The sequence below is a fragment of the Rhinatrema bivittatum genome, chromosome 2 (assembly GCF_901001135.1).
Source record: "Rhinatrema bivittatum chromosome 2, aRhiBiv1.1, whole genome shotgun sequence".
NCBI classification, from domain to species: domain Eukaryota; kingdom Metazoa; phylum Chordata; class Amphibia; order Gymnophiona; family Rhinatrematidae; genus Rhinatrema; species Rhinatrema bivittatum.
This window is the reverse complement of record NC_042616.1, coordinates 336,872,892-336,894,573: the sequence shown is the minus strand read 5'-3', so window position 1 is coordinate 336,894,573 and position 21,682 is coordinate 336,872,892. Positions and strand designations below refer to the sequence as shown.

The following is a 21,682-nucleotide window of genomic DNA, read 5'->3' as shown; positions in this document are numbered from 1 at the left end:
CGCTGCTGAATACTGACATCTTAGTATGTGCTGTGAATTTTGAATTTTTATGATCCTGGGGGTACACAAGACATCACAAATATTTGAAAGGAGTATAAGACTCATGAAAGGATGAGAGCCAGTGAGCTGTATTGAACAGTAAGTATCAGTAATCAGAGTTTGAGAATGAGCATTTGTTTTCCATTACTTGTCAACACATGCTGAATTCATCGTTTTAGCCAGAATCCAGGTAAATCATACAGTTATAGTATGTACTTTCTTGCAGGCCTCTCACTTCAGCTCAATAGGGTAACCCGCACGGAGCAGCTATACAAGTTTCAACAGCACCAGGCAAACTGGATGGATTATTTTGGTCTTCAGCTGCCATCATTTACAACGTTACTATGGAGTACAAGTTACAACTGTCAAACCGTTCATGCACTAATGATTAGGAATAAACATGCAGGCTGAATGCAAAGAACTGTAGTCTAACCCAGTAACAATTTGAAAAATAATAGGAATTCCAAATACACCTCTGGCATATCACAGAAGAGCCTGTTGAAGGTGGCAGGTGTTCAGTTCAGCCAAACTTGATCCAAACTTGTTTCACCTAGCCACCTAAATAGTTCAGTCAATTCTTCTGCTTCACTGCCTCACGAATAATAAACGTATTTTTCAAAATCCATATGTTTTGTGTTGCATGATCCATGTCTGTAATCTAATATGCAATTCAATATGGGGTAGATCTTAAAACCTGCGCACGGGCGTAGATTTGTTCGCGCAACCCGGCGCAAAGAAATCTGCGCCCGATTTTCTAACATGCGCGCGCAGCCGCACGCATGTTATAAAATCCAGGGTCGGCGCGCGCAAGGGGGTGCACAATTGTGCAACTTGCACGCGCCGAGCTGCGCAGCCTTCCTCCGTTCCCTCCGAGGCCGCTCCGATTTCGGAGCGGCCTCGGAGGTAACTTTCCTTCCGCCTCCCCCCACCTTCCCCTCCCTTCCCCTACCTAACCTGCCCCCCAGCCCTTAACTTTGTCGGAGACGTTGTGTCTGCCTCCCGGCAGGCGTAGCTTACGCGCACCGGCCAACAGCCAGCCCACAATCCCAGGCACAGCAGCAAATGGCTCCTGTGCCTGGCGGCTCTGGCCACACCCTGCTCCGCCCCCGGACCACCCAGGACCACCCACGCTCCACCCCTTTTTGCATGACCCGGGACATACGCGTGTCCCGGGGCTTGCGTGTGCTACCAAGCCTATGCAAGATAGGCTCGGCGTGCACAGGGGCAGGTTTTCGGGGTTACGAGCGTAACCCTTTGAAAATCTGCCCCTATGTGATCTAACAAGAAAAGCACCTTTTTAGTTCTTCCCAGTTATGGCTCTGTGTGCCTCTCTTCTATTAAACAGGGTAAATTTAAAGTAATAAAACATAAAGGAGAGAGCAGGGCTGACTTACAAGGAAAAGCAGAAGGTCGGCTGCCCATGGGGAACAGGTCCTGTCTCAGCTGCAACTCTACAACAAGTATTCCAAGCTCTGGTGCTCAAGGGGAGCAAACTAGTCTGCTTGTCAGAACATCCGCACTGAATTTTCATAAGATTTGTTTGCATCTGGTTACTCTAGCTCATCCTTAAATCTATGAATTTTGCTTAATGCTTAACCTGAAAACCAGATCAGTTTGCAGCCCTCCAGGAGAGGAAATTGACAGGCCCTGCCCTAATGTGCTCTGCTGATTGCTTCTTCCACATAATCCCGGCCTTCTACTTTAATATTTATGTAATAAAGCCAATGTGATAGTGTTACTAGTTTGCTCTAGCTTTCCTCGGCATGCAAGTGATTGTTGTCCGTGGTTCTCATACGCTGCTCTTTTCTGATCTTGGTAGGTTTCCAAGATCTTCTTTGGTTCTTCTGAATCATAAGGAGACTCCTTTAAAGTTGAAAGCTTACAAAACTTGCAGAATTGTATGTTTTCTAAGGTCTGATTATATCCCTATAATCTATAAAACCCACAGTTGTTCCCACTTCCTATAGTGACTAGGGCTACTACAAAGCAGGCGCAAGCAGTCTCCTCCACCCAGCTTCCAGACTGCTGATCTAGCTCAGGGAAACCAAGGGCGGTTTCTGCATGGAAGGACACATGGGACACATTTCCAAGCATTTTCCACTTCATTCTACTTCCCAGTAGGACACTGACTCTTCGTGCACTCTGTTTTATCTCTCTTAGCATACAAAAGTATTCACTAACAGGCCGATGCAATATTGGCGCGCGTTAAACGGGTGATCGATCAGGAGCACCCGGTCCCTTAATGCGTGCCGATCTACCTCTCCCGGGCGCCTGATTTAATATTTAAATCAGATGCCACGGTAAAAAGGAGGCGGTGGGGGAAATTGTGCCCCCCCTAGCACGTCCTTGGCAGCAGGTGCCCGGGAGAGGCTTCCCTTTTCCTAACCTGACTGCGGCACCCTTTTTTTCGGGACATTCTAATTTTTTAATTCCTCCGACTTAATGTTTCCACAGTATTTTCTGCTTTTCTGAACAGTTTTTTGGCCCCTCCAAAATTTTGGAGAGTAAAATGTGTGTGTTGGGTGCACTTTTTTTTTTTTTTCTCCTCCATTGAGGGGAATAGATAATAGCCTCGTCAACATGCATTTCCATATGATGAGCACTATTACCTAAGCGTGCGACTGGATGCAGGTTTTGGATGCGCTAACACCCATTTTATTTATTTATTTATTTTCTTTAAATTCTTTTAATACACCGATGCTCAAGACCAGGTCTTATCGTACCGGTTTACAATAAACTAGGGGGTAAACCAGTTAACAAAGAAAGCAAAAGTTACATTACAACAGGGAGTGTGGAACTGGGCTGTTAGAAAAAAGGATAGGATAACAATTTCTAACTGGAGAGCAGAGCATGTAAACAGAGAGTAATTGCTTACAAGGTAAGAATTATATACAATTTACACAGTGTAGATGATTAGGCAAGTTATATGAAAGCACAGTTAGCGGAAAAAACAGTTCCTTTGTGTGGCGGAAAGAGGACGCAACCGTGGGGTGTAGGACCGTGTGGGTGACCATGAGGCTTCTTCAGGGATATGCTTGGGCGAACAGCCATGTTTTTAATTTTTTTCTGAATGTGATGTGAGATCTGGCGGGAGAGAATTCCAGTGATGCGGATTGGCAGTTGATAGCGCTCGTTTTTCAATGGCGTTGTGTATAGCGGGATTTTTTGGGGGGTACCTGGAGGGAGTCTCTGTATGCAGATCTGGTTGGTTTTGCTGAGGAGTGTGGTTTGAGGGGTATGGTGAGTTGGAGAGAGGATTGCTGAAATATGGTTTTGTGAATGATGGTCAGTGTCTTGAAGAGGATTCTGTAGCGAATGGGTAGCCAGTGAAGTCCATAACCCCCCATTTTGCATCAGGGGTTATGGACGCGCATCCAAAACCTGCATCCAGTCGTGGGTTGAGCCACGCGCCACAGCCAGCGCATGGTATTGCATCGGCCTGTAAGAGATTTCTTCCTTTTTCTGCACTAATGCCAAAATAAGAATGAGCAGGTTGCCCAGTAAATGATTTAGAACTGGCACTGAATCATCAAAAAGGTTCGCCAAGTTTATGCTTCCTTGCTCCTCCTTCTGCGAATATAGGATCTTATAGTCCTATTTCTGTTAGAGACAGAAAAGACTATGACATATGCTTGGCCGCCTGCTGCAAGAAAACTTTGGGAGAGAGGGCATCTACTTATTATGGGGATATTGCAATGCATCGTGCTTCCTAGAAGATATGAGGGAACCTACACTGAGCAGTAGTTATCACCCCTACAGAGGCAGAAGGGGAGTGAATGTTAAGGTTCCCCTCTCCCGGGATGATCCTTGCTTCCACAGGTATTCCTTTCTCTATCCCTTCTTCCTCTGCATCCTATGAAATCCTCTTCTCCCCATGATTCAAATGCAATGGTTATTAATAGTTTGGATTTATATAGTAACTTTTATCCAAACAGGATTCTAATATGCTTTACAGACTTACTTCTTCAAAAAACCTTTGCATGCAGTACATGCAGCCAGCTCTGGGGTGGATAAGCCTTTTTGTACATTTCTGGTGCTGGAATGACATAAGCATCCCCAAAAGAGAGCGGATGGCAGCAACAATCTTATTACCTGGGTGAACGGAGACACGGAAAGGTTGAATAACTTGCACACAGAGGCATGATAAAGTGGCAGCATGAAAGCATAACCCAGAATTTCTCCTTCACAGTTCAACAATGTAACCACTCGCCAACACCGGCACTATACGTCATTCTGCACATTCATTGCACCCCCTCTGTAAGCACTTTACTTACCTATTTTAATCCTGCCTTTTCAGGCACTTCAGAGCAGATTACATGCACGTACCTTAAATATTTCTCTGTCCCCAAAGGGTTCACAATCTAACAGGCCAAAGCAGAAAGGTGCGTTCAGTATTTGCGCGTGCATTTTCTGCAGGTAACTCCTACTGCCAATGCAGCAAGGAGTTTTACCTGCAAAAAATGTGCGGGAAAAAATGTGCATTGGTTTTAGCATACTCGCATGAAAATCCCATGCAAATGAGGGTAATAACTATTCCCTCCCAATACAGAGAGGTGTGCAAGAATAGCTCCCATTTTCCTAGTGCTGGAAATTTTACTCCTGGTCACTGCTGTTCACCACCAATGCATGTCCTCTTAAGAAAACACAACAAGTAAGCGAGCCGATTCAGTAAAGTCCACGGGAGAGCTCTGGGGTGGATATGCAGAAACAGGCAAAAGGAGGCGCTAGGACACTAGCGCATCCCTAGCGCCTCCTTTTGGCCCGAAGCAGCGGCTTTCAGCGGGTTTGACAGCCGACGCTCAATTTTGCCGGCATCGGTTCTCGAGCCTGCTGACAGCCCACGGGCTCGGAAACCGGACACCGGCAAAATTGAGCGTCCGGTTTTCGACCCGACAGCCGCAGGCCGACTTCAAATTTTTTTTTTTTTACTTTTTTTACCCTTCGGGACCTCCGACTTAATATCGCCATGATATTAAGTCAGAGGGTGCACAAAAAAGTAGTTTTTACTGCGGCTTAGCTGCACATTTTGTTTTCTGAATCGCGCGGGAATACCTAATAGGGCCATCAACATGCATTTGCATGTTGAGGGCGCTATTAGGTTCGGCAGGTTGGATGCGCGTTTTCGGCCCCTTACTGAATAAGGGGTAAGGGGAAACGCGCGTCCAATGGCGGGTAAACAGTGCACTCCGTCGGAGAGCACCGTACTATATCGGCCTGTAGGTGAGGTATTTTACTATCCTATATGCTAGTTAAATACCTCACCTAGTCATACACACAAAATCGACCTTCACCAAATACAGAAAGACCACAAATTACAAATATGGAGACAGAAACTAGAATGGAAACCCCAAAAAGCCACTCTGCATGCAGTGCAAACCTGGAGAAATGGAATGGAAAGGAGAAGGGAGAGAAGGGAGAGAAGGGAGAGGCGGCAGGCAGTAATTCTCACTCTCCTTTCCCTTCCCTTTCACTGCCTGCCTTGCCTTCACATCCTCTGGCCTGTCAGGCATGATGCTTGGCACCGCCGGGGATGGGAACCCCACAGGCACGTCACCGCAGTTTGAATGCGTGACAGGACAGGCTCGCAGGGTGAATGCATGAGACACCTTCCACACTCATGAAGTGGCACGTCTGCTGCGAGTCTGTGCCGGGCTTAAGCGTTTTTCTGTTCCAGGCCTTCGCAGCCTGCTTCAGCAGCAGCAGGGCACTTTCTGGTGTTTACCCGAAGACCTGGCAGCTCCACTAGAATACCAGGGTCTCCAGGTCAAACCCGGAGAGTTCCCAGGTATGCGCTCATTGACCCAGGATTGTAAAATACCCAGGAGGAAGAGGACAAAAACTCTCTTGGCTAAGCAGTGATATCTTCCAAGCAGATACGCTCTGTGACTGGTAGCTGGGATGTGTCCTCAGCAGTATGAACAGAAATGATGAGGCTGACTGGATGGGTGAGTTTACCTTTGTTTACATTATCTACTATGTCACTATCTTACCCTAGTCCACTTGTATTCAGAGTGGGTTGTGAATATCTAGTGCTCTTCCTTCTTTTGAATCTATTGTTTAAATGTCTCAACATTCACTGATAGCAATAGGCTTCTACCTATGATTACTAAAATATGACATACAAAAATTTAAAATAAATCATAAAAGTTACAGCACGGGACAATAAAGCATTATGGTAATATGGTAACATATGAAAAGGCACAATTTAAGACTTGGGGGGGGGGGGCTAAGCGTCAAAATAGCACCAAGAAGCAAACTATAGTAAAGAATGGAAATTCAGTCTTCAGAAATGTATTGTCTTTCTGTCACAGTGCATCATGCAGGCCTGCAAAAACAGTTAGTACAATGTTGCTATCCTTATCAAATTTCTTACCCAGAATCCTCTTGGAAACCTTCCAATTCATCCTTTTGCTCCACCAGAGTGGATTCTAAATCCAGGTAGGTGCCATTGTGGGAAAGCTGCAGTGCACAGTCATCAAGCTACAAAAACGAAAACAAAATAGTGTAATTAGCACATATAGAAGGAAGCCTTTCTTAATCATTTCCCTTCGGGTTTTTTGGATTCCACATGCTCTGAGTGGCAAAAAAAAGCATCTTCATGGAAGCAACCCTATCTTTCATGAGGGAGGGAGCATCAGTTTCTTTTCTCAGTTTTTTGTTTGGTTTTTTTTTTTGCTATTTCTTACTGGCAGCAGAGCTGTCATATGAGGTGGGCAAGAAGAGAGAGTGACCTGTAAGCCACCAGTGTGAGGGCACAATGCCCCCTTTTGAGTCAGAAATCTGTAGCCAAAACAGAAGGGGGCAGTGCTGAAAGCAACCCTTGCCCTGGGCACTATTTTGACTGGTGATTACCCTGAACAGCAGCATTGACAGCCGCACTCGTCCACTGGACAAAAGCAGGGATGGGAAATCTCTGTGCACATTGACCGTTGCTATTTATAACCATCACCTTTGATCTCCAATTCCTTAGTAAGGTAATTTCTTAGTTAGGTTATTGTATCTAGTCTCAGGAATGTACTCCTTTATATTTACCCATTTCTATATCCTTATTGGAATCTTTAACTCGAGTGCTTTCTTTCCTGTGAAAACATCTGGATGCTACGTAAAATCTGAAGTTACAGAGGACACAGGATGCTCAGCTCTTTATTTTTTGCTCTGAAGTAGATTTCAGTATATATGGCTGGTGAGGTTTTACTCCACTAGCAAATAAAGAAACCCCAAAAGCTGCATTTACTGCCTCTATAGATCATTATCTCCGTTAGCTCCTGAAACAGTCTGTGCACTAAGGTTTAGCTTGTTTTGCAACGTCTAAACCAGGGATGGGCAACTACAGTACTTGAGTGCCGCAAACAGGCCTGATTTTCAAGATGTCCATAATGCCTATGCATGAGATAGATTTGCATGCAGTAGAAGCGGTGCGTGCAAATCCATCTCATGCATACTCATTTTGGATATCTTGAAAACCAGGCTTTTTTGTGGTTCTTGAGGACTGGAGTTGGTCACCCAGGCCAAGCCCCTGCTCCCTGTGGATAAATGTACATGTACAAAGGCCCCATGTGTGTAAGCTTACCACTTATTGGACCAGTAAGTTTCATAAAGCCCATCTTTACAGATAAAACACTGTTTTTACCTGTGGAAACAGCTTTTAAAATTGCTCTCTGTATGTTCATGTGGGTTGCTTTTGTAATATATCATTACATCTTTGCGTATTTTGAAATGTATTTGGTGTCACATCCACATGGATTCCCCCATCAAGGCAAAGCAAAACCAAGGACTTGTCCTTTCGTATGCTCAAGGTAGAGCTCTGATTTACTATAAAAGCAAGTGAAGCCAAGTACTTCAATGACCATGGAGTATATGTGTAACTTCTCAAACAAGAAAGACATGAAAAGCATGAACTGCTGACAAAATTCTGGAGTCCAGCAATGTTTAAGCCATTCATCATGCAAGAACATGGTCTCTCAAGCGTTTCCTAGTGGGACTCTCTCATTCTTTGTGCTAGAGGAGGTTTATTACAGGGCTATTGAACCCAACAGCTCTCTTCACCACCCCCCTCCTCCCCTGCCCCCACCTTCAGTGCAATTTTAACAGCAGTACAAAGGCAGTCACAACTCTCAGCTGGTCACTTCTCCAAACGCTACGCCCCATTACTCCTTACAAACAGGGCCCAGGTTGCTAAGCAACAATAACCTTGTGCTTTTCTCGAGATTTGGAGGTTCTTCTGAATGCTGCACCCAACCAAAAAAAAAAACCAGAGGACAAAGCAAACAATGGGGAAGAAAGCTGGCTGTCAACAGGTTACCTGAAGACAATTAAAGGGCCAGTGTCCTTTTCAGAAAAATTCCCATTGATTGATCAGAAGATAAGAAGTGGCAGGTCCTACTTCAGCTAAAACTCTATGTCATTTGTTTTATCAACCATCTTTCCTTTCAAGGGCTATTTTCTGAGGGGGGCATACAAGCTGAAAAGAAAAAGAGAGAGTAACCATAGCCACATACACTCAGTCTAAAAGTGCCTCGTTGCATACTGTTTCCCCTCCCCCATATCAGCATGGGAAGGTAAACATGCTGGTCCTTAAAGAAAGCCAAATCTTGCTAAAGGATCACATATCTGCAACTTAGCACACTAGTTAATTAATAATTCTGCCCTTATCTCACTCTTCGGTTCATACTTAAATCATTTCAATTACCGTCAGCTCCAGATTTCATTCTGCCGCTCCCGTTAACACATCAAACAATTAGTAACCATTAACATAATATGACAGGAAACATTTTGCACACATTCCTGCCATGCAGGGTTTGTAATGTTGCAGTATCCTGTTCTGCAAATGAGCCAGTTAAAAGGAGAAGATGATTTATATCCTGAGAAGGGAATAACACTAACCAGCAGGAAAAGAGGCAAAATCAATCTTATTTCATACCCTTTAAACTTTATATATTAAAAAAAAATATGAGTCCAACCAATACACGGATAAGATAAGAAATACTAAGCTGCATTGTATTTAACAATATTCTATGTAGATCTCTAAACTCTATGTAGATCTCATTCAAGGTGTATTTGGCTTCTAAAAGTCTAATGTAGTATTATCAGATACCTGCAGGTCAGCAGGAACAGGCTGAGCCAGTCCTGGTTTTTTGCCACCATGGTTTGCAATCTCTGCCACCATGCTATACCACGATTTGAGATCTTTTTGCTTATAAGCATGCAATCAATAATTTTGTAGTTCCAGAGACTGAAATGGGATAAAGTCAAAAAAGGCTCAGCCTGTTCTTTGATAACTTAGAACTACATGGTAACCTTACAAAAGTAGCTAAATAAGTAAGTGGTACTGAATGCTGCAGGGTAACACACTCATTGGGAGCACTTTGAGGATTTCTGATTTGTCTATTCCTTGAGTTACTTCCAGCATATCCATCTTTGAGGTTATTATAGCTAAGGTTAAAGCAACTACTGCATGCTGCATGCCAGGAAGTGTAGACTCTATGGTAGTATAACATATGCAAGGCAGAAGAGGGGTAGATTCAGCCGTAAGAGTGGATAATTATGTGGTACAGTTTTCAAGGTTATGCCACAGTTCTTCAGAACGTTTGCAGAGAGCTGCATATTGTTCTACATTACTTAATAAGCAAAAGAAAAACACAAATTTATTGATATTCACATTTAAAAATACTCATCAAAAATGAAATAAAATATTTACTACCCTAGATATTTTCTTTCATTCTTTTCTCTCCTCCTCTCTTTTCATTTTGCTCGTTTTCCACCCTCTATATATCTTCTTTCTCTTGCAACCCAATTCCCTCTTGTCTCTTGTCCTTTCCTCGAATTTTCTTCCACTTTTTCTTCCTCAGCCTCCCTTCCACCAGTCTCCTCCCAAATTCGCTCATGCAGTCTTTCATCCCTCTTCCAGTTTTTCCTGATCTCTCCCTCCTCAAGCTATAAGTCCAGTGGTTCCCAATCCTGTCCCAGTGAACCCCACAGTAACTCAGAGTTTCAGGATATGCACAATCAATATGCATGAGACAGATGTTCTGCATTGGAGACCCAGCATACGCAAATTTATCTCAGCATATTCATTTTGGATATCCTGAAAGCCCAACTGGCTATGGTGTCATCGGGACAGGTATGGAATCCACCGTCTTGGATAGCATCACAAAGCTTTAGGGGGACAATCCTTGTCAAGTAGTGCTCTGAATGTCATTATTAATGGGAAATCAGTGTAAGGTCAGGCACAGATAAATCGCTAAGACTGAGGAAATGAAAGAGGTGAAACTAAAAACGACTGAGCTGGCATGGCGTTGGGCTGTCATTTCATTAAAACTACCAAAGTCAGAAAGAAGAACAAAATGATAGCTTACAGCATCACCACATCCTGGAAATTGAAAGTTTTACCCTACTATAAAGAATAAGTAAGAAAAGAATTGCAGATCAACTTATATGGGCACTTTTATTCTAAAGAAAATTGTGACTGTAAAACATTATAAGTTGGTTAATGTCCAGTTCCACCACCATTACCCCCAAGAAGAAGGGGAGCTAATCATACCTTTGGTGGTCCCATACTGCTATGGTAGCCTTGCACTCCAATATCTAACATCATTTGCATTCGTTGTGAGTGCAGGTGAGGAAGGGTTGCAGTGGCCCCTGTGGTAAAGCGGGGAAAGGGGCTACTGGAACTGAATTGCCCAGGGCCCCCCCAACCCTTAGGGTCAACCCTACCCATACCTGGGAACTCTCCAGATTTCACCCAGAGACTCATTGAAATTGTACCAATTGCCAGAGCTCCAGAGAAACCCTAGAAAGCTCCAGGCTTCTCTGTTTACTGCTCCAGCCACTCCCCTTCAGGAAGCCTGTAAGGGAATGGGAGAGGAAGGGTAGACCTGGAGTACACTCACTGCAGGAGGCAGGTGGGAAGAAACTGGGGGGAGATGGCCTGCAACTGGCCCACCTCAGCCTGCAGCTGGGATTCAGCTGAGAGTAGAGTGAGGCTTCACAAGTCAGGAAGCTGTGAGTTATAGGGGGGTGGGAACAAAGAGGGTGCTGGGGGTCAGGGAAGGAAAGCTGGGGTCCTTCCTGGAGGGAGAAAAGTGGTGGTGTGGTGGGTGGGTTGGAAGAGAGAGAGAGTGTGTGGATTTGTTGGGGAGAGGTAGAAGAGAGAAAACGTATATGCATTATTTCCACACACACCCCCCACTAGTAATCAACAACAATCTCAGGGTGACCACAATTCAAACATTCCCAGGTATGGCCCTGTCCCCAGGATACAGCCTTGGCACAGAACTAAAGTGATACTGATTGGGGTAGATTTTTAAAAAATGCGCGTTCGCGTACTTTTGTTGGCGCACCAGTCGCAAACAAAAGTACGCTGGATTTTAGCAGATACGCGCGTAGCCGCGCGTATCTGCTAAAATCCAGGATCGGCGCGCGCATGGCTGCCAATTTTGGGCAGCCGGCGCGCGCCAAGCCGCGCAGCCTGCCTCCATTCCCTCCAAGGCCGCTCCGAAATCGGAGCGGCCTCGGAGGGAACTCTCTTTCGCCCTCCCCTCACCTTCCCCTCCCTTCCTCTACCTAACCCACCCCCCCCCCGGCCCTATCTAAACCCCCCTACCTTTGTCCAGGGATTTACGACTCCCGGAGGGAGACGTAAATCCACGCGCGCCAGCGGCCCGCTGGCGCGCCGAGACGCAACCCAGGGGCGGTTCCAGAGGGCGCGGCCTGCCCCCGGACCGCCCCGGGCCAAAACCACGCCCCCGGGCCCGCCCCCGAAACGCCGTGTCCCGCCCCCAACACGCCGCGTCGATCGGCCCTGCCCCCGACACGCCCCCGACACGCCCCCAACAAAAAACCCCGGGACTTACACGAGTCCCGGGGCTCTGTGCACGCCGGCAGGCCTATGCAAAATAGGCGCGCCGGCGCACAAGGCCCTGCTTGCGTAAATCCGGGCGGATTTACGCGAGCAGGGCTTTTAAAATCCGCCCCATTATGTAAGAGCATTCGTGAATAGCTCATTCTTGGGCACAACATATAAAAATTCCAATTTTATGATCTCATTTATGAGGAACAAGTCCACTGCTGTTGGGTGTGTTGAGAAACTGTTGGATGCAAAGGTGGAGGATACTCTGTTTCATTTTTTGTTTGTTTGGGGGGGGGGGGGTTTATTCCAGTTTTGGGCTCGATCCACAGATTTATGGCAAAATATTAATTTTGTTTCTAACTTTTGTCCAGATATACCCACCCTGAAAATCTGGTAGCTTGAAAGGGTCAGGAGATAATGAGCACTCTATGACTTGCATACTGTGATGCAGGCCCGGATTTAGAACTTGGCATCCGCCTAAAGCTCCAGATTTTGAAAGCACCAAATATCCAGGCCAAAGGAAGGTTGCGCCTACTTGCTTTAGGGCCATTTGCCAGTACAGCTTCAAAGGAGCACCACTCTGGCACTCTGCCTCTGGGCGTGACAATGCGACCCTGCTATGATCTCCCCAATCCAACGTTGTCGGCTTCCTACCAACCAGAAATAACGTGCCACTCCAGGCTCCTCTTACTCCTGCTGTTAGGTAGCAGTGTTTGGAATCTCAATGGCAAGTCCTGCCCCTGCAAAAGGTACTGGAGAGCAAGTGTGAAGACTCCATAGATCTGAGCCAAAAAAATACTGACACACCACAGCGGGTGCTACTGAACTCCAAGGATAAAAGAACATGGTTTAGTTTTCAAAGACCTGGAAGCCGTAGAGTTCATGTTTATCTCAGGCGGCCACAGACATTAGCCTGGCGGGTAAAGCCTTGCGAGTGAGCTCAATCTGGTACCTTCAAAAGTAACCAAGTCCCTTGGAATGCTCTATTATTTACAAATAACTTAATGAAATAATCATTACCATCAGACCTCACTCAGACTGTGAAATGAATTATGTAGCAAAACAGCACGCTTGCTAAGCTAGGAGGCTGTCACAACATGTAAGGTTTGCCTCAATGTTTAACTACGGCACGAAGCCAAACCCACGTGCAATGCCAAAGTGCAGTGCTCTCCATTAAAAAAAAAAAAAAAGGCAAGATTTTCTACTGTTCTTTTTGTCTTAGAATTTGTATTTCACCCTTGTTAAACTATTGGAACAATGCGCACAAGAGACAGCTGCCAGATCAAACCGAAATACAGAGATGGTTCGGGAAAATGATTTTAGCAATATCCTGGGGGGGCCTGAGCAATGCCAGTCCTTGAGAAGCTACAAACAAGTCTAGCATTCAAGAAATTCCCAGTGAGTAGTTATCAGAGATATCTACACGTACAATTGGCTCGTAAACCCCAGCTAATTCATTTTATTTTGATTTTCCTGAAAAACCAGGCCTGTTTGTGACTTTTGAAAATTAAGCGTTACCCACCCTGTCTTAGCAGTACTGGGATTCAGGATGAAAGAGCCTTGGAAAGAAACAGAGAATAATTTGCACATAGATATCAATGTGCACAAAAAATGCACACAGTCATACTTCACGACAATAAAACGCACCACCAAACCCACAATCATGGTTTGTGAGTTAGTGCTATATGTTTTGGAATAATTATCCCCAGAGATGAGCAAACATTTTGAGGTCAGGTTTGAAGTAGGCAGGAAAATTCAAAGTGAGTTAGAGGAAATCCAAAGCAGAGCTGGTGTTTTGAGGAAATTCGTGATGCATCTTCTGTGGAGTTTGCCCAAACGTGGCCTCTGCTTTGAAAGGGAATCGTCAAAACTGATTCAACGACCTGCTGATTTTTCACGGGTTCCGTGAATCTGGTATCATACATCTACAAAAGCTTTGTACGTCCCTACTTTTGAGTTTCAAGCTCTGCCAAAAAAAAAAATAAACAAGTTTATGCAAGCAAAATTGTGTCTAGCTGATTCTGTACTACTTAAAGCTAGTTCAACCGCATCATTTCTGCACTTAATATAACTATATCGTAGCTGACAGCAGAAAAACAACACTTGGTCCATCCAGTCTGCTCCTCACTACAAGGCTATACTCCAGCTTCCAGTCACAGAAGCACGGCTGTTTAAAGAAAGCACACCGACCCAAAGGGAACACAGATGTATTGCGTCCAGCCGTAAGAAGGGATCACCTACAACTTGTTTGTTTGCCACTATATGGACTATTAAAATTCCAGTGCAATGTCGCTAATTTACTCTGTCACCATAAGGTAATAATCTAGTCCTGCTTTCCTAGCTTCCTTCTCAACGAAGTCTAGCACTTGTCCACTGCATTCACAAACTTATTGGGCAGAAAAATAATGCCCTTGGTAGTTAGTCACGACTTCTTGCTCTTCAAATTATTTTCTACTAAAAAATAAAAAATAATTCTTGCCTTTTATGCATTATTTATACCTTGAAGGTATTTGAATGCCTTTATCATACCTCCCCGCCATCTCTCCTTTCCTCCAAGGTTATACATATTTGGGTCTTGAAGTCTTACTACTGACCCCCCAGTCCGTCACTGTATGCCCTAGTTCCATTTCCAGAGATGTAACAACTAAGCAGCCATCCATCCCCTTTGCCCTCCTCCCACCTAGGAGAGCTAAGGTTGCTTGCTCAGGCCCTTTATGAACAGCCATTTTACATTTTAAGGTGTGGCAAGGGTCAGATCAGATCAGATACACAACAGGAAAGATGCAGAATTTTGTCCCTCCTTAGTGAGGCCTCCCTGCCTCGTCACTTTCCCTTTTTGGAGGGGGGTTCTCTGTGCACAACCTACCCGTGGATCCTAGGTATTTTAGTTGAGGTACAGATACTTTTGGCCTGAATCCTTTTTGGATCTTGCACTCCTCGCCTGAAGACCAGTAATCACTGCTCTTTCAACAAGCCTACCCTCCCTCTACTCCCTCCACATGATGTATGAAAACCATTTGTCCATATGACTGTTTGACTCTCTTGTAAATATATTGTACATTAGTTCACAACTATTATAAAGTTTTGTTTACTTTTGTCTCTTGTAATACCTTTTAACTTTAATTTTTATAGTTACTGTTCCATGTAAAGGCTCCGCCTACTATTTTTTAGTTAAATGTACACTGATACGATGTGCAAACGGCTGTCGGTATATAAAAAATGTTAAATAAATAAATAAATAAATAAAATAATCCCATTCACTCCCTGAATGTGGCAAGCACCTGTGAGACGGGCTTGGCTGTGTAAGAAGCTTGAAGGTTGGAGGAATTCACCACAGAAGGGACTGCAGTTCACCCTGCTGCCTTGGGGAAGGTCATTCTGACGGGCTGTGGCCCAGAGGACAGGGGCTGAAGATCACTGAGCCCAGTCCCTGTGACAGCAGAACCCCAGTCTAAGAAGATTTTTGATGAAGAAAGGATATCTCTTTTGTCATGAGAAGGTTTTTTGGCCACCCTTCCCCACTGGGAGCCTGGCTGGATCAGCAGGTTCCTAACCCCTGACTTTTCAACTCAAGGAGTCACCTATGCCACATAACCACAAGGAGTCAAGTAAGATCAGGGAGATCCCACCCGGATCTCCACAAGTACGGGAGCAAGACACAAGGCTGGGTGTTTAGGAAGATGCTAGACTATCAAGCAGGATCATTGCTATGTTAGAAGGGGGCCCCTGATATAGGAGAGAGCTGGGAGAGCTTTGCACGCACATTTTACACCACTTTGGGAGACTCAGAGTGAAACACCCTACCTGTAACAAATTCAGCTGTAACTGCACAAATATTTAAAGATGGGCTTTAATTTGCCTTTAATCAATCAGTAAATTATTATTTAACACCCAGTTCCTGGTCCTGCCTGTTCTTTCACAGCATCTCCCTCCCGGTGATGCCACAGCTGCCAATACACACACACACACACAGGCTCATACATCACTGTCTGGGCCATAGACGAGAGCCTCTCCCCATAAAAAGGATTCTCCCCAGGAATCAGGAGGAATCACCACTCCCAAAAAATGTGTTACACTCTACTACTGCACTACTCATCATCTCTATAGTGCTACTAGATATACTCAGCACTGTACAAATATATGTAATATTTCATAGGATTTATAGGGCAGACACTGCACCATGCTGACAGCCCTCAGTCTATACTGTACACATGCAGCCTCCAAAATTGAATAAATTAGTCCAGATGAGGTCTCACCAATGATTTGACCTCCTCTTCTCTGTTAATTATACCTCTCCCCGTGGACCTTAGCATTCCTCTGACTCTCACCACTGCCTCATTATACTGGCAACCTTGAGATCATCCTCAGATCCCTCTAATGTATGGCTTGTTAATCCCACTGTTAATGACTTATGAACATGAATAGTTTATACTAAATCTCATGAAAAACAGGTCTCACAAACACAGTCACCAACACATCTGATTTAATGGTTCACTCACACACACAGATATCTGCAACTGCATACATTGTTTAACTATGGCTAGACATTCATCACTGACACCAGCAGAGCAGGACACATTATCTTCCCAAGCGAGGTGGAGAAAATATTCATGAATAGTGAAATATCTGTTTAAACCATGCATGGTCTGTAAAATAAATGGGAAAAGACCAGGAATGTGGGGAAAGTTATGCCTGCAGACTGCAGTTATCTTTCTCCATACAGATGGAGAAGAATAAGTGTTTAAGAACATAAGAGCTTGTCATACTGAGCCAATTTGAAGGTTCATCAGGCCCAGTATCCTGCTTCCAACAGTGGCCAATCTAGGTCACAAGTACCTGGCAAGATCCCAAATAGTAAACAGATTCCATGCGGCTATCGCACAGTGATAAGTAGTGGTTATTTCTTAAGTCTACATGGTTAATAACAGTTTATTGACTTCTCCTCCAGGAATTTGGCCAAATCTTTTTTAAACTCAGCTATGCTAACAGCCTTACCCACACTGTGGGATAATGAATTCCAGAGCTGAACTGAACATTGAATGAAAAATAATTTTCTCAAATTTGTTTTGAATGTGCTACTTACTAACTTCATGGAGTGTCCCCTAGTCTTTGCATTTTTTTAAAAGAGTAAATAACTGATTGACATTTACCCATGATTTTATAGACCTCTATCATATCCCCCCTCAGCTGTCTCTTCTCCAAGCAGAACAGACCCAACCTCTTCAGCCTTTCTTCATAGGGGAGCCGTTCTATCCCATTTATGCATCATTCCAAGGTGAGGTCACACTTAGGGGTAGATTTTCAAAGGGTTACGCATCTAAGATACGGGTGTAACCCCCGAAAACCTACCCCTGCCTCCCCCTGCGCGCGCCGAGCCTATCTTGCATAGGCTCGGCAGCGCGCACAAGCCCTGGGACACGCGAAAGTCCCGGGGCTTGAAAAAATGGGCGTTCTGGGGGTGGGGCCGTGGGCAGGACCGAGGCATCCGGAACAGCCACCATGCCGGGGGATGGAGAGCCAGTGCGCGCAAGTTACGCCTGCCCAGAGGCAGGCATAACTTCTTCGACAAAGGTCAGGGGGGGTTTTAGTTAGGGCTGGGGGGCGGGTTAGGTAGGGGAAGGTGCAGGAAGGGACGGAAGTAAAGTTCCCTCCGAGGCCGCTCCAATTTCGGAGTGGACTCAGAGGGAACAGAGGCAGGCTGCGTGGCTCGGCGAGTGCAAGTTGCACAATTGTGCACCCCCTCGCGCGCTGCAACCCTGGATTTTATAACATGCGTGCGGCTGCGCGCGCATTTATAAAATCGGGCGTAGATTTGTTCGCATCGGGTTGCGTGAACAAACCCTCCTTGCTCCCTGTCATGTCCTCCCCGCACACAATTAAAAAAAAAATATATATATATTATGTATCTATAAAAACTGCCTTTACACGGACATTCAAAGTGCTGTCTTCTAAAGTAAAATTAGTACTCTAAACATGCATATTATATTTACATACTCTATTTTGGTTGCAACCTAAAAGCCTACAAAAAAGACTATTGGAACCCTTATGGCATAAGAACTTAAAAACATAAGAAGTTGCCATACTGGGTCAGACCAAGGGTCCATCAAGCCCAGCATCCTGGTTCCAACAGTGGCCAATCCAGGTTACAAGTACCTGGCAAGTACCTAAAACATTAAGAAGTTCCTATGCTACTAATGTCAGTGAGAGCAGTGGCTATTCCCTAAGTCAACTTGATTAATAGCAATTAATGGATTTTTCCTCCAGGAATTTATCCAAACCTTTTTTAAACACAGCTATACTAACTGCACTAACCACATCCTCAGGCAAAATATTCCAGAGCCTAGTTGTGCATTGAGTGAAAAACAATTTTCTCCGATTAGTTTTAAATGTGCCCCATGCTAACTTCATGGAGTGCCCCCTAGTCTTTCTATTATCCAAAAGAGTAAATAACTGATTCACATTTACCCGTTCAAGACCTCTCATGATCTTAAAGACCTCTATCATATCCCCCTCAGTCAACTCTTCTCCAAGCTGAACAACCCTAACCTCTTTAGTCTTTCCTCATAGGGGAGCTGTTCCATCCCCTTTATCATTTTGGTCACCCTTCTCTGTACCTTCTCCAGTGCAACTATATCTTTTTTGAGATGCGGCGACCAGAATTGTACACAGGACTCAAGGTGCGGTCTCACCATGGAGCGATACAGAGGCATTATGACATTTTCCTTTTTTTTTTTTTTTTTTTTGTGTACAAGGTTTTTATTGAAACAAGTTTCAGCAATAATACATCTTGTGGTTGCAAGCAACATTATACTCAACCAATTCCAAACATAACAAGAATAAACAATCTGTGAGCAATCTCATTTCTATTTGTCATTTTTATAGAACCAACACTAGTTATCCCCCCCTCCCCTGACAACTGGTGCAGTACAGTATGATATAACGAAGGAAGCAAAGAATAATTAAGCCTAGTAGGAGTCAATACTATCCTGATAATGAAAACTATGGTGTCAGGTAGCGAGTAAAAGGGCAATCAGCATTGAGCGTTTAACCACCTTTGGCAAGGATCCCATGTTTTGAGAAAGGCCTCTAAACGACTATGGTGTACTGCGGTAAGTCTGCTCAACAGATAATAATTATGCAATCTAGTCTGTACATGAGCTAAAGTAGGTATTATGCTCTGTTTCCAATAGAATGCAACAGGACATTTTCCATTTTATTCACCATTTCCTTCCAAATAATTCCTAACAATCTGTTTGCTTTTTTGACTGTCACAGCACACTGAGCTGACGATTTCAGTATATTATCCACTATGACGCCTAGATCTTTTTCCTGGGTGGTAGCCCCTAATATGGAACCTACATTGTGTAACTATAGCATGGGTTATTTTCCTCTATATGCATCACCTTGCACCTGTCCACATTAAATTTAATCTGCCATTTGATGCCCAATCTTCCAATCTCGCAAAGTCCTCCTGCAATTTATCACAATCCGCTTGTGATTTAACTACTCTGAATAACTTTGTACCATCTGCAAATCTGATTAACTCACTTGTCGTATTACATTCCAGATCATTTATAAATATATTGAAAAGCATCGGTCCAAGTACAGATACTTGGGGCACTCCACTGTTTACATTTTTCCATTGAGAAATTTAACCTTTTAATCCTACTCTATTTCCTGTCTTCTAATCTGTTTGTAATCCATGAAAGCACATTGCCTCCTATCCCATGACTTTTAGTTTTCTTAGAAGCCTCTTCTGTGTGACTTTGTCAAACGCCTTCTGAAAATTTAAATACACTACATCTACTGGCTCATCTTGATCCACATACTTATTAACCCCTTCAAAAAAATGAAGCAGATTTGTGAGACAAGACTTCCCTTGGTTAAATCCATGCTGACAGTGTTCCATTAAACTGTCTTTCTATATGTTCTGTGATTTTGATCTTTAGAATAGTTTCCACTATTTTTCCTGGCATTTACGTCAGGCTCACTGATCTATAGTTTTCCGGATCACCCCTGGAGCCCTTTTTAAATATTGTGGTTACATTGGCCACCTTCCAGTCTTCAGATACAATGGATGATTTTAATGATAGGTTACAAATTTTAACTAACAGATTTGAAATTTAATGTTTTAGTTCCTTCAGAACCCTGGGGTGCATACCATCCAGTTCAGGTGATTTGCTAGTCTTTAGTTTGTCAATTTGGCCTACTACTTGTTCCAGGTTCACAGTGATTTGATTCAGTTCATCTGACTCATCACACTTGAAAACCATCTCTAAAACCGGTATCTCCCTAGCATCCTCATTAGTAAACACAGAAGCAAAGAGTTCATTTAGTTTTTCTGCAGTGGCCTTATCTTCCCCAAGAGCCCCTTTAACCCCGCCCCGGTCATCTAATAGTCCAACCAACTCCCTCGCAGGCTTTGGATATATTTTAAAACATTTTTATTATGAGTTTTTGCTTCTATGGCCAACTTCATTTCAAATTCTCTCAGCCTGTTTTATCAATGTTTTACACTTAACTTGACAATGTTTATGCTTTTTCCTATATTCTTCAGATGGATCCTTCTTAATTTTTTTGCCTAAAATAGCTTCTCTCACCTCACCTTTTAACCATGACGGTAATCATTTTGCCTTCCTTCCACCTTTCTTAATGTGTGGAATAATTCTGGATTTCACTTCTAAGATGGAATTTTTAACCAATGTGTCTCTTGCCTATAAATCAAAGGATGAGGTAGGAGTGGCTGGGAGGGAAAGACAGACACTAGAATTAACTCCCTCTAAAGAATATACTCCACTATATAACCTCCCTCCAAACTTTTTTAAGCTCTAAGATATCCCAAAGCTATACTTATCGATCCTCTTCAACCACCAGCAAGTTGATCTTCTCTCAATGGATTGAGAAGTTTGAAGCCTGGATCGCTTGCTGTGACCTCTGGAGTCCTCTCCTGGGGGATGCCGGGAACAGTATGCAGTTGAGCCTTCCAGTCCTCTTCTACTGCAAAGGGTGCAGGGCCTCTGGAAGCTGGAGCTGTGGAGTTTGAAGCCTGGTTCACTCGCTGTGACCTTTGGAGGGCTCTCCCGGGGGATTCTGGGAACAGTAATCAGATGAGCTTTCCGGTCCTTTTCTAATGGAAAGAGTGCAGGGCCTCTAGAAGCTGGGTCTGTGGAATTCAAAACCTGGATCACTCACTGTGACCCCTGGGAACAGTATGCAGATGAGTCTTCCAGTCCTCTTCTACTGCCAACATGCATTATAAGGCATTAAGCCTTATTACGCATGATTGGTTTGAGCCTGGCCCTCAGAAAATTAGTAAGTTGAATTTCAATTACAATATAGTAAATCTTCCATACCAAAACAGCACGAATTCGTTCCTAGTGGTCAAGCAGTAACAACCTTACCTATGGAAAGACAATACTGTAAATATTACACCAGGCCCTAAAACACCAATACTCCTCTTATTAGGAAAACAGAACAAGCAAGGCTGCTATCAATCCCTGCATACACACTAGCAGAATACCTCATCTTGATCACATATACAGAAAATAGAAAGACTCTCACCAAATACAGAATAAAGAGACAAGACAAAACCTGAATTGGAAACTCAGAAAGCCAGTCTCTATATACAGTGCAAAAATGGAAAAACAGAAATGTTACCATTCCTCAGAAAACATACAAAATATAAATTTGGGTACTTGCCAGGTTCTTATGGCCTGGATTGGCCACTGTTGGAAACAGGATGCTGGGCTTGATGGACCCTTGGTCTGACCCAGTATGGCATTTTCTTATGTTCTT

At 44.0% G+C, this 21,682-nt stretch overlaps 1 protein-coding gene across 8 annotated transcripts in view; it reads right to left on the bottom strand.

The window, feature by feature from the left end:
* The window catches only part of FHOD3 (formin homology 2 domain containing 3), a 1,290,292-nt gene that overhangs the window by 1,167,805 nt on the left and 100,805 nt on the right, over positions 1 to 21,682 (bottom strand). For all 8 annotated transcript variants that reach the window (XM_029589835.1, XM_029589836.1, XM_029589837.1 and 5 more), the window contains exon 2: positions 6,413 to 6,519. In XM_029589835.1, coding sequence (XP_029445695.1) covers positions 6,413 to 6,519 — 107 coding nt within the window. The remainder of the gene's footprint in view (positions 1 to 6,412; positions 6,520 to 21,682) is intronic.